At 39.0% G+C, this 14,237-nt stretch overlaps 1 protein-coding gene across 1 annotated transcript in view; it reads left to right on the forward strand.

Moving 5' to 3' along the window:
- The window catches only part of LOC110448049 (sodium-dependent serotonin transporter-like), a 41,858-nt gene that overhangs the window by 14,441 nt on the left and 13,180 nt on the right, over positions 1 to 14,237 (forward strand). The window contains exons 2-4 of the mRNA XM_021494081.1: positions 3,886 to 4,020; positions 7,886 to 8,180; positions 13,502 to 13,640. Of these exons, the coding sequence (XP_021349756.1) occupies positions 3,886 to 4,020; positions 7,886 to 8,180; positions 13,502 to 13,640 (569 nt within the window). The remainder of the gene's footprint in view (positions 1 to 3,885; positions 4,021 to 7,885; positions 8,181 to 13,501; positions 13,641 to 14,237) is intronic.

Below are 14,237 nucleotides of genomic sequence, written 5' to 3' on the forward strand. Positions count from 1 at the left end.
GTTCAATGGAGTGGTAGTTCAATGGGGTGGGTAGTTCAATAGAGTGGTAGTTCAATGGAGTGGTAGTTCAATGGAGTGGTAGTTCAATGGAGTGGTAGTTCAATGGGGTGGTAGTTCAATGGGGTGGTAGTTCAATGGGGTGGTAGTTCAATGGAGTGGTAGTTCAATGGGGTGGTAGTTCAATGGAGTGGTAGTTCAATGGGGTGGGTAGTTCAATAGGGTGGTAGTTCAATGGAGTGGTAGTTCAATGGAGTGGTAGTTCAATGGGGTGGTAGTTCAATGGGGTGGTAGTTCAATGGGGTGGTAGTTCAATGGAGTGGTAGTTCAATGGGGTGGTAGTTCAATGGAGTGGTAGTTCAATGGGGTGGGTAGTTCAATAGGGTGGTAGTTCAATGGAATGGTAGTTCAATGGGGTGGTAGTTTAATGGAATGGTAGTTCAATGGAGTGGTAGTTCAATGGGGTGGGTAGTTCAATAGAGTGGAAGTTCAATGGAGTGGTAGTTCAATGGAGTGGTGATTCAATGGGGTCTTGTAACTCTATGAGCAAGGTGGTATTGCGCTCCTTCTGATGGTAGGAATACCATTGAACTTAGTCATCTGATAGAGTGCTTGGGTGAAGTAACCACAAATGGTACTGAATGTGAAATCATGAACGACCTGAAATATACTGTCTTTAACATTAAACATGTTTCCTGACAACGTCTGTTCAAGACCCATCTAATTTTGTATTCGCCTGATCTTTTTTAATTCCAATGCCATACTCATACATAACAATCATATTGGGTTACAGGAGATTAAGATGAAATAATAAACGCGATTGCTCTGACAGATGATTGGTCTTTAATCCAAACTATAAGTGGACCTGACTTCAGTCGCTAATTAATTATAACCATCCTTTAAGTCCGTACGATGGAGGGATATAACGGCTGTGTATGTTACCCTACACCTGATAGACTCTTGTCTGGATGCGTTATGTAATTTTATAATAATGTAAGAGATTTACAAATTATCAAATTACATGTCAATAGAATACTTGTAAGCGACAAGCTAAAATGAAGGCCCTATCATACGTATCTCTGTTTTACACGTATTTGATACAGAATGTTCCATCCCACATGCACACACGTATTATAAACCAATGTTATGAACCTATGTAGACACGCGTTATATGTCAATGTTATGCCCGTATAATCCATTCATTGCACACAGGAGAGGTATATACGTGGTTTGAGACATACACGTTGTAGTTAACGCATCGACAAAGTCATATGGAATCCTGCTAGTCATGACTACCGCTTCGTCGTTCTCTCCACCTCAACGTGACGAATAAAATGCGATGACGAAGCGATGATTGCGTTGCGTCGCTCCATCACCATCGTGATTCCGCTCATTTGCTCTATATGAAAAAGATCGGGCTTTGCTTATAGAACAGACTCGGTGGTCATTGCAAAATACTGAGGTTTATTAAGGATGCAAACTAAAAATAAAGATTGCGTTAAACGTCAATGAACGAGGGTCATTCAATAAATTCTGTCACCACACAACTCCCATACGAACAAGAAATAAGATAGTTTAACACCTTGACAGACTGCAAAAGCATCTAAAGAACGATGCACGTGCCAACTTTCTACATCATCCGACAATAATTGAACAGACTATTTCTTGTTGAATGATATGGTATGACTTGTAGGTACTTTCATTGCTTAAATAAAGGTTAAATGCTCCCTGGTAAACAGTATGCATAAAGGAGTGTGTTTGGGCAGTGCGATCTTCCAGTGTTTTGCCAGTATACCAAGAGGGAATTACCGTGTAGCGTTTGAATAATGGAAAGCACGATTGCGAAAATACATTTCTGCTAAGGGGGACACTTCGAAGGAATGTAATAGACAGACACAACTTTATACAACATATCTCTAATGTAATAGACAGATACAACTTTATACAACATATCTCTAATGTTACAGACAGACACAACTTTATACAACATATCTCTAATGTTACAGACAGACACAACTTTATACATCATATCTCTAATGTAATAGACAGATATAACTTTATACAACATATCTCTAATGTAATAGACAGAAACAACTTTATACAACATATCTCTAATGTAATAGACAGATATAACTTTATACAACATATCTCTAATGTAATAGACAGATACAACTTTATACAACATATTCCTAAGTCCTGACACTTAGACAGATACAACTTTATACAACATATTCCTAAGTCCTGACACTTAGACAGATACAACTTTATACAACATATCCCTAAGTCCTGACACTTAGACAGATACAACTTTATACAACATATTCCTAATTCCTGACACTTAGACAGATACAACTTTATACAACATATCCCTAAGTCCTGACACTTAGACAGATACAACTTTATACAACATATCCCTTAGTCCTGACACTTAGACAGATACAACTTTATACAACATATTCCTAATTCCTGACACTTAGACAGATACAACTTTATACAACATATCCCTAAGTCCTGACACTTAGACAGATACAACTTTATACAACATATTCCTAATTCCTGACACTTAGACAGATACAACTTTATACAACATATCCCTAAGTCCTGACACTTAGACAGATACAACTTTATACAACATATCCCTAATTCCTGACACTTAGACAGATACAACTTTATACAACATATCCCTAATTCCTGACACTTAGACAGATACAACTTTATACAACATATCCCTAAGTCCTGACACTTAGACAGATACAACTTTATACAACATATTCCTAATTCCTGACACTTAGACAGATACAACTTTATACAACATATCCCTAATTCCTGACACTTAGACAGATACAACTTTATACAACATATCCCTAATTCCTGACACTTAGACAGATACAACTTTATACAACATATCCCTAATTCCTGACACTTAGACAGATACAACTTTATACAACATATCCCTAATTCCTGACACTTAGACAGATACAACTTTATACAACATATCCCTAATTCCTGACACTTAGACAGATACAACTTTATACAACATATCCCTAATTCCTGACACTTAGACAGATACAACTTTATACAACATATCCCTAATTCCTGACACTTAGACAGATACAACTTTATACAACATATCCCTAATTCCTGACACTTAGACAGATACAACTTTATACAACATATCCCTAATTCCTGACACTTAGACAGATACAACTTTATACAACATATCCCTAATTCCTGACACTTAGACAGATACAACTTTATACAACATATCCCTAATTCCTGACACTGGTGACAACCTTTATTGATTGACCCTCGTTGATAGATTTGAGTAAAAGGTGGGGAGAGTGAGAAAGAATTTGTCACATACCTAGACAATAATTTCTGATTTACGTAATACCTAAACCTTTGGCTGTTAATACTGCCATCCATTTTATAGGATATATGAATATTAAGGTTAGTTGCGTTTTAGAGACACTGCATGTAGCTACCATGCTATTTAGCAGTTTCTTAGAAGTTCGTAGCAAGAAAAATAAAAAATAAACCTACCATATACTGTACCGTTTAACCTTTCTACTTGTCTATTTAATCGTGGGCGGTAAGGCGTTGTACGGGCTTTGTGGATCTGTAAAGCCTGGTACAACAATTCAGTGAGTTTGCTCTTAAAATTGCGTCTCTGGTCCAAGAAACCGTCACAAGGAATAGCATATACCTTCAGAAGGATCGATCGCATAATCCTAGATTGATTAGAACCAACGATACGTGAAATGATTCTTGTTACTTTAATTGATTCATTTTAACTTTGGATGTTAAATGAAACCTGTCACAATCACACATAGTATACATTACATTAGTTACTGAAACATTTCTGTAAGTCTTTCCTTATTCCCTTAGGAGCATTCATGATCCCCTACGTAGTGATGTTACTGTTTGGAGGACTACCCCTCTTCTACATGGAGCTGGCCCTGGGACAGTACCAGAGGTGTGGCTGTCTGACGGTGTGGGATAGGATATGTCCCGCCTTCAAAGGTAAGCTGAAGTATATGTAATACAGGTGTGGGTGTCTGACATTGTGTTGCAGGATTTGTCCCGCCTCCAAAGGTAGGCTGACGTTATACAGGTGTGGTACAGGATCTGTCCCGCCTCAAGAGTTAGGTTGACGTTATACAGGTGTGGAGCAGAATCTGTCCCGCCTACAGAGGTTGCTTACGTTATATAGTTGTGGGATAAGATCTGTCCCGCCTCCAGAGGTAGGCTGACGTTATACAGGTGTAGGACAGGATCTGTCCCGCCTCCAGAGTTAGGTTGACGTTATACAGGTGTGGAACAGAATCTATCCCGTCTCCAGAAGTAGGCTGACGTTATACAGTTGTGGGACAGGATCTGTCCCGCCTCCAGAGGTAGACTGACGTTATACAGGTGTGGGACAGGATCTGTCCCGCCTCCAGAGTTAGGTTGACGTTATACAGGTGTGGACCAGAATTTGTCCCGCCTACAGAGGTAGGTTGACGTTATACAGTTGTGGGACAGGATCTGTCCCGCCTCCAGAGTTAGGTTGACGTTATACAGGTGTGGACCAGAATTTGTCCCGCCTACAGAGGTAGGTTGACGTTATACAGTTGTGGGACAGGATCTGTCCCGCCTCCAGAGTTAGGTTGACGTTATACAGGTGTGGGATAGGATCTGTCCCGCCTCAAGAGTTAGGCTGTCTGACATTGTTGGACTGGATCTGTTCCGCCTCCAGAGTTAGGTTGACGTTATACAGGTGTGGAGCAGAATCTGTCCCGCCTACAGAGGTTGCTTACGTTATACAGTTGTGGGATAAGATCTGTCCCGCCTCCAGAGGTAGGCTGACGTTATACAGGTGTAGGACAGGATCTGTCCCGCCTCCAGAGTTAGGTTGACGTTATACAGGTGTGAACCAGAATCTGTCCCGCCTACAGAGGTAGGTTGACGTTATACAGTTGTGGGACAGGATTTGTCCCGCCTCAAAAGGTAGGCTGACGTTATACAGGGGTGGGACAGGATCTGGCCCGCCTCCAGAGTTAGGCTGTCGGACATTGTTGGACTGGATCTGTTCCTCCTCCATAGTTAGGTTGACGTTATACAGGTGTGGGACAGGATCTGTCCCGCCTCCAGAGTTAGGCTGTCTGACATTGTTGGACTGGATCTGTTCCGCCTCCAGAGTTAGGTTGACGTTATACAGGTTTGGAGCAGAACCTGTCCCGCCTCCAGAGGTAGGCTGATATGTATATAGGTGTGGGACAGGATCTGTCTCGCCTCCAGAGATAGACTGACGTTATACAGGTGTGGAACAGGATCTGTCCCGCCTCCAGAGTTAGGTTGACGTTATACAGGTGTGGGACAGGATCTGTATCGCCTCCAGAGGTAGACTGACGTTATACAGGTGTGGAGCACAATCTGTCCCGCCTTCAGAGTTAGGTTGACGTTATATAGGTGTGGAGCAGAATCTGTCCCGCCTCCAGAAGTATACTGACGTTATACAGGTGTGGGGCAGGATATGTTCCGCCTACAGAAGTAGGCTGACGTTATACAGGTGTGGGACAGGATCTGTCCCGCCTCAAAAGGTAGGCTGACGTTATACAGGTGTGGCTGTCTGACATTGTTTGACTGGATCTGTCCCGCCTCCAGAGTTAGGCTGTCTGACATTGTTGGACTGGATCTGTCCCGCCTCCAGAGTTAGGTTGACGTTATGCAGGCTTGGAGCAGAATCTGTTCCGCCTCCAGAGGTAGGCTGACATTATATAGGTGTGGGACAGGATCAGTCTCGCCTCCAGAGGTAGACTGACGTTATACAGGTGTGGGACAGGATCTGTCTCGCCTCCAGAGTTAGGTTGACGTTATACAGGTGTGGGCCAGGATCTGTCCCGCCTCCAGAGTTAGGTTGACGTTATACAGGTGTGGGGCAGGATCTGTCTCGCCTCCAGAGGTAGACTGACGTTATACAGGTGTGGAGCAGAATCTGTCCCGCCTCCAGAGTTAGGTTGACGTTATATAGGTGTGGACCAGAATCTGTCCCGCCTCCAGAAGTATACTGACGTTATACAGGTGTTGGGCAGGATCTGTTCCGCCTACAGAAGTAGGCTGACGTTATACAGGTGTGGGACATGATCTGTCCCGCCTCCAAAGGTTTAAGCTGACGTAATAATGGTATGGCTGTCGACACTGTCGGACAGAATCTGTCCCCTCCCCAGCTTCAAAAGTAGACTGACGCAATAGGCATAATCGTATGAAAATGTACAAACAACTGATTTCAGATAGAGGTTCGTGCAATTTTATCTATTATCAAGTTAAATGATTACTTGATGTTACACATATAGTTATACCGCAATATCGGTTCAAGTTATACACTCAATGATATGCTCCTGTATAACGCCCCGTTACCGTGTAGGATATGTACTCTACCAACTTCAGACCTATGACCTACACTAAGCGTTACTGAAGTTTAAGATGATGATTGGATATGATTTATCAACTAGGGTACACTTTGTTTCGTACCTTTTTATATAAATGCGAGAATATGTGGGTCACATCGTATGATTGTTTCCATTGCCCGTCCAACATGTTTCCTCTATTGGCCTTTGCCTTAACCCGTTTATTGAGTATCGTCAGTACAGCATTCTACTTTTTGTGGTAAGGAATGTGTTGTGAACAAATACTGAACGAGAACGTCACTTATCGGTATACTTGTATAAAGTGGTCATAGGGAATTACCACCTCCTTAAGATATGTCCTTACCAGTTGTACGCGTGCATTCACTTCATAAGTGAGTGGTTGACTTCGGTCGAACTCAACACGCCATTTTCGCTGTCGATGACAATAGTGTTGTTATTCTTCGGAAGTGGTAAAATTCCTTTGATTATAGTGTATTTTATGGATAGATACGGTTGCGTCTGTATAAAGAAATAATTCAAATCATGGAGTAAAAACTAACCCGAAACGGATCTGAGCCATGGTAATTTTAAATGTCAAGAGAAAGGATTCAGAACTGGTACTATCCGGAATACCAACGCATAACACAATGGGTTAACTTCCTCTTAAAATATCATCAAAACCGCTTTTGAGTACAACAATAAACACTAACTAGCAATCTCAGGAATGATAGATAAATGGAGGCTTAGGTTTTACCTAACAGTTTAAAATTGTCCAGCATTCTTAGCATATACAGTGGTAGCTGTATCAAAACGAGATCACCTAGGTGAAATATAAGACAACACTCATAGGGAAGACATTGGTAGCTGTAGCAAAGGCATTTTTTTAAGAATTAAACATTTATCTCCGACCTTCGAATTGGTAGACAGTGGAAACTTTGTCAAAACGAGATCACCTAGGTGAAATATAAGACAACAATCTTAGGGAAGACATCAGTAGCTGTAGCAAAAGCAATTTATTTAAGAATTAAACATTTATCTCCGACCTTCGAATTGGTAGACAGTGGAAACTTTGTCAAAACGAGTTCACCTAGGTGAAATATAAGACAACAATCCTAGGGAAGACATCGGTAGCTGTAGCAAAAGCAGTTTATTTAAGAATTAAACATTTATCTCCGAACTCCGAATTGGTAGACAGTGGAAACTGTCAAATCGAGTTTATTTCAAATTAAAACATTAGCCAGCATTCTTAGCGTAGGCAGTAGTTGCTTTTTCAAGCCAGTTTACCCAAAGGTAAACTATATGACAACAATCTTAGGGTAAACAATGGTATCTGTATCAAACCCAGTTTATTTAACAGTTTGGTGTATTTCAAGCATCTGAATTGTGATGCGTACAGAGACCTTCCCTTTGTGACGAACAAATCCTTTGGGTGCAGCTATGTATATCGCTAACGTAGTCCTGGTTTTCTGAGACGTGAAGTATGCTGTTCTTGGTTACAGGGATAGGCCTGGCAATTTGTGTGATAGCTACCTATGTCGCCTGGTATTACAATACAATCATCGCTTGGGCAGTCTTTTACTTCTTCTCGGCTTGGCGTGCAGAAGTACCATGGCGGACGTGCAACAACCCATGGAACAACAACGAAACCTGTACTATCTACGAACGACTACTCATGGGGAATACCACCAAGCTATACAGTAACGCCAGCAACATGGCGAACTTAACCACAACCACCATGGCCGCATCGACAGGTCCCGCGATCATACGAAAGTCACCAACAGAGGAATTCTTCGAGTAAGTATATATTCTTGTTTAGATTAAACATAACATCTCTGTTAACTCCCCCAAAGCAGGTGCTATTGATAGGCCATACGACTAGTGTTACGTTCGAGTACCGTATGGGCACTCCAGAGGAACCATTGGATGTCTTTTTGAACTGCCCTTTACTCTGTGTTACAAACATTACACGAGGATTACCCGACACTTGTTCAGGTTAACCTTTGGGAACTAGCCTCGAGACTTCACGACATATTATTGACGTGGCACAGACAAAACGCTTAGCCTAATCGTATGGATTACTGTGTGCTAGTAACTCGGCATTTTATGAAAAACGAAATTTGCCAAAAAGTGGGGAAAATACCATTAATGTCAATACCATTAATGCACCACAAGTCTGTCTAAGATAACATACTATTCAAGTTTTAAATATAAAGGGTTAGGTTCATATATATAATGTTTAAATTACATTGTATTTTAATCCCATTACTTCCAAGCTTTTTAATTGTAGGCAAATAATACCACAGCTGAATATAGATTTCTTTGTTTTAATCGCCATACAACTATTGCCCAGCTAATTACATAGTAACTGGCGACCAAAGTGTTATCTTCAATATTAAGCTATGGGAACTTCAAATCAAGGGGCCAAAGTATCTCTCAACACCTCTTTTCGACATTATTCTATCAATTTGTGTTTCTCTATATTACTTTCTTATCATTATTATTTTTCTTTTGATTTAAATAAAGCGGATATGTATCACAACACTTACAACAATCGTGGTAGTTTCCAGTCTCTGTTGTATATGTAAAGGTACAAGCGTCTTTTGTCTGAATCGTATTCTCAATATCTCAGTTGTATTACCTTGTTGTACATTGCTTTTTCCATTGTTCCTATCTCCCTTTTTGTGCTTAAATGTCAAGAAGTTTCAATCCCGTTTGAAGATCTTCGTATATGAATACAGCAAGCATTCCACCTACTGTAAACAAGAAACAATATACACATCATTTATATCGTTTGAACGTTTTGAAGGTGCTTGATCAAATTAACCGTAATACAATGTACAGACACATGGGCTAAAGCATACAACGAGCCAAGCGAACACATTGCCCATGCCTATTGTGTAACAGATATACATGTACGTAGCACTGTAATAGACTAAGGCTGCGATATATAAATGTCTTAATTAGCAATCAACAAATGTTTACTACACTGCATTAGCAGTTGTAGTTACACGTACCAATGCGCATGTATGTCACATACGGACATCATCATATGCTATTACACGTACCAATGCGCGTGTATGTCACATACGGACATCATGATATGCTATTACACGTACCAATGCGCCTGTATGTCACACACGGACATCATCATACATTTTATGCTATTACACGTACCAATGCGCGTGTATGTCACACAAGAACATCATCATACGCTATTACACGTACTAATGCGCGTTTATGTCACACACGAACATCATCATACGCTATTACACGTACCAATGCGCGTGAATGTCACATACGGACATCATCAGATGTAATTTACGTACCAATGTGCGTATATTTCTCAAAGGAACATAATCAGGTGCTGTTTCCCGTACCAATGTGCGTATATGTCTCAAAGGAACATCATCAGGTGCTGTTTCCCGTACCAATGTGCGTGCATGGCTAAACGGGACATCCTCAGGTGCTGTTTCACGTACTAAAGCGCGTGTATGTCTCAAAGTAACATCATCAGGTGCTGTTTCACGTACCAATGCGCGTGTATGTCGCATACGGACATCATCAAGTGCTGTTACACGTACCAATGCTAAACCAACACGTTGGCGTATATGTCTTACGACACATAATTCAGATGATAATATGTGTGTGGTGTTAATTGCCAACTCCAATCGGAGAAATGGATTGGGCGGATAGGTCGAGTGGTTAACACTCCGGCCTTCCAAGCAGGCGACCGGGGTTCGATCCCCGATTTCGCCGTACGCATGGAATATTAGAGAAAGTGTTTTTCTCCTGCCCACACAACTCCAACAACCCAGGTGGAGTATAAAATGGTCAGGGGTGTGGGTTGCGGTATCTGTGCTGTAGCATTCAAATGAGGTGGCACTATAAATGATATCGTTGGAAGCACGGTCCCACTACAAACAGAACACAATACATCTCCAGCACACACACAGGCATACACACATAGGGAGATATTAGCCAGGTGGCATAGGACTAGTAGTTAGCGCCTAATAAGGCAGCTCCTGCGAATTCCTCAATATTGTATTGATTAATATATAAAATTGGTTATCTATGTACTGTAAAGCGCTTTAGAGTGGCTTATGTTAGCTAGATAGGGCGCTATATCAAATGTTGTATTTTATTATTATTATTTTTATTAAATGCCGTGATGTGACTAGTCTATAAATAAAAAAGTGACACAGACCTGAATATATTAATATATAATATCATATTTCAGGTTTGGTAAGGGAAACATTCATGTAACGAATCTAAAGCTCTTACAAACTCTATTTAAGAAAGGAAATAAGTGATGCAGATAATAATTCCCAATCGTTACTCAAGACGAAATCAGTGAAACAATCAAATGTTGTCTGGTTGTATATGCATAAAATAAAACTTTATTTTTGTGTAATACAAATAATGTACCAATAATCTATAACGGTCTATCACAACGAACAGTTATTGATCTTAACTTCTAGTTACACAAGCCCCAGTTTATCTAGTTTATCTTGTACTTATCACATTATGGATTTCTCTTTCGGTTTATCCATAAATTAATGACTTGATCATGCATTTATGAAACCGCTCATCCCCTGTTTTTCATTTCCTTGATCATTGAAAGTTTTTTTTGCAAAACCAAAGTTCCGAATACTTTTTTAAATGTTTACGCTCGACTTGATGACCGTGTTACATGAATAAAGTGACCTAAAAAACAGTTGGCTTGATCACAAAATCCATGCTTGAGCATGAGAACGGTTTCATGAGTATGGGCCCTGGTCACAGCGACATTCGGCTATATGTCTCGATGAGTATTGCTCAGACTGTGTTCGTAAATTATGATTATTTCTCATTTGCAGTCTGCAAAATGTGAAGCAGTATACAAATAAACAAATTTGATTTAATATATACCGTGTAAAATCAAAAGCACTTCTACTCATTAGGACATTCTGTTATTTTTCTGTAATATATCTTCGTTTTATCTTTTATCAACGTGGACATTGTTTCGGTTTTCGGAATGTCCAGTTTTTATTGTTCGAATTATTATCACAAATAACTATTCTTCGTTCAATATTAAATCGAATCAAAACCGGATGAAAAAACCCCAGATAATTTAAATTTAAATAATGACATATTTTTGCTTCATCGTGTACAATAATTCGAAATGAACATTTACTTTAAAGTTGTTTTTTAGAATTGTAATTCTAATTACATTTCTGCGTAAAAATGACAGTTTTTATTATCGAGTCTGAATTCCCCGTTACATGCAGAACATTCACACTCCCCAAAGTTCGTTCTGACAAGGATTCGTCGAGGGGACAAGGTTCGTTCTGACAAGGATTCGTCGAGGGGACAAGGTTGCTCGTATGCACACTGCCGGGACTCTAACCAGGGGATGCAATATATATGGAAATCACATGTAAATGGGCAAGGAATGTCTCGGTACGTTATGGGGACTCCAGGACAAGTTAAGCCTCGTGCCTTTTCTCAATCAACCCGCTAGTGTTTGAGTACTCTCCCGATTTGTTTTTTAAACATGACATTTTACATCGAAATAAGCTCCTTTAAATTAGCTTTTCGTGTATTTGTGTATAGAATCCAGTGATTTCCATTACTATCGTAACAAGGTATTACTATACAATACTATCTAATCTCAGATCACCATTAATCAAGTCATACTTACTTACTATGCATTCGTCAGAAATATACATTTAATCAATAAACATATGTTTATATATTAGAATAATTGTTCTTTGATCATAATGTTAGTATTGATGAATTGTAGCTCGACATTTGTATAAAATCTATTTATTGTAGAGTTCTGAATAAAGATTGATACATAAATTTTGATTTCGATTTCACGTTTATCTAATAGTAAAAGACAAAAGAGCTACTTTGTAGTTAGAGCACTACTGATTTCCGCACACCACATATAAGAATTTGTCTGATAGATTGACGGGTTAGTTATAATAAATATATTCATGTTGTACCGTTAAGTCCACTGTAAGCCATCAGCGGTTAAATTTCAACTATATAGGGGTATTAGGATAGGCTTCCCTACTGTCAGCTTGAAGTATCAGCTATCTACTATAACTATTACATTTATCTGGATGAATCGATTTGTACATCTTTCCTTGTTATTTTAACAACTTATCTTTACTTATTATACTGTTGCAGAATGGTTTCCATCGTTACATTACTCGCCATGAATAGACATATGATCAACGTGTCTTTGATAATAGGTGACATGCTCTCCTTTTACAGGAAAAACAGACAAATACAATACAGGATGCCGACGTTGTATAAATTACAAGTATCTTTTTTAATTGCTTTATCAAATGTGAAAGATACGAGACTATGAAAAACTAATTGGCTTAAAATTGTTGTTGCTTGATTAGCATGATTAGAAATGTCGTACAAAATATTTGTATTCTACTAGGACATCTCATACAGCACGTCATGTGCAATGTTTTGTAAAAAGAAAAGAAAAATACCTTAGAAGTTGAGACTATGGGTAATATGTTCGGCTTGTAGTTTCGTCGATAGCTAATGGGCTGATAACTAGTGTGCAAATACAAGGAAACAAGAGAATACCGAAATGTAAACAAACTCGTAATTCATACTGAAAAACAAATGATGGACTAATAATACATGTATATGGATACTCTAGATAAAATACAAGGAGCCCAAGACCTAATATAACGAAAGATCAATCATTATAACCAAAATCACTTAGAACACAAAGACGTCGATATTCATTTCAAACAAATATGTTTTTTTTCAATGAGATCATGATTGCGATAACAAAGCCTGCCGATAATCTTCAAATAAACTTAATGTGAATGCCAATCGCCTGATGAAAAATCCTGCGATCGAACTTTATTACGACAGACGACTGTTAATTCAAAGCAAGGACTAATGAATGTTTGTTTAGGTAATTCAAAACAAAAAAATATATTAAACACCTTTTATCAAAGTGTTAACACATAAGCACAAACATATAAACAACACGTAGATGTCCACACATGCAGTTTTATTTATGTTGAATTTGCAGTCGAATATATTACTGTTAATTGTAAGTTAATAGGTATTTTAACCTACTTCCAATTTATGTTTAGGTACGAGGTGCTTGGATTGCAGCATGCCAGCGGTCTGGAGGATGTTGGCGGCGTCAATTGGATCCTGTGTCTTTGTCTCCTAGGCGTTTTTGTCCTGGTATATTTCGCTATGTGGAAAGGCGTTAAAAGCTCTGGCAAGGTAAAGTCTTTTCTTCGCCAGTTGTTACTACCAATAGGAGATCAGACAGTGGGACCAAATGATTAATGCAGAGGTAAAAACGAATGGAACAAACCAGTGCGAAAACGCAGTTAAAGAATAAGGAAATAACAAATTCAGCGGAACATAGAGTATACATATAATAGAAATAGTAGGTGAAGCCAGATTTAATAACTTTAAAATACAGGTAATACAAATAAAAAGGGAGCACGAATAAATACATCAAGGGGTAAATAAATGGGGGGTTTCAAGATAAATATAGAAAGAAAAAAGAAAGAAAGAAAAACGACAAAAAACGGCTCATAACTGAAAAAGATACACGATGGAAAAAATAAGGGAATACAGAGAGAATGAAAACAGGATACGTGCAGTAAAAAAAGAAGGGGGAAACTGAGCGTAAAGCATTAAGATCACATCGATTATATATGTTCCCAAATTAGTATATATAACATCAAAATGTAATTTTACATAAGATAAATAACATAAATGTTAACAGGGCATTAGATATATCCTGATACTAGAGCTGGCTTTGTATAAAAGTGTCCTATGTTAGCGGGGCATTAGAGATATCCTGATACT

This window comes from Mizuhopecten yessoensis, unplaced genomic scaffold (genome assembly GCF_002113885.1).
Source record: "Mizuhopecten yessoensis strain PY_sf001 unplaced genomic scaffold, ASM211388v2 scaffold3807, whole genome shotgun sequence".
Classification (NCBI taxonomy): domain Eukaryota; kingdom Metazoa; phylum Mollusca; class Bivalvia; order Pectinida; family Pectinidae; genus Mizuhopecten; species Mizuhopecten yessoensis.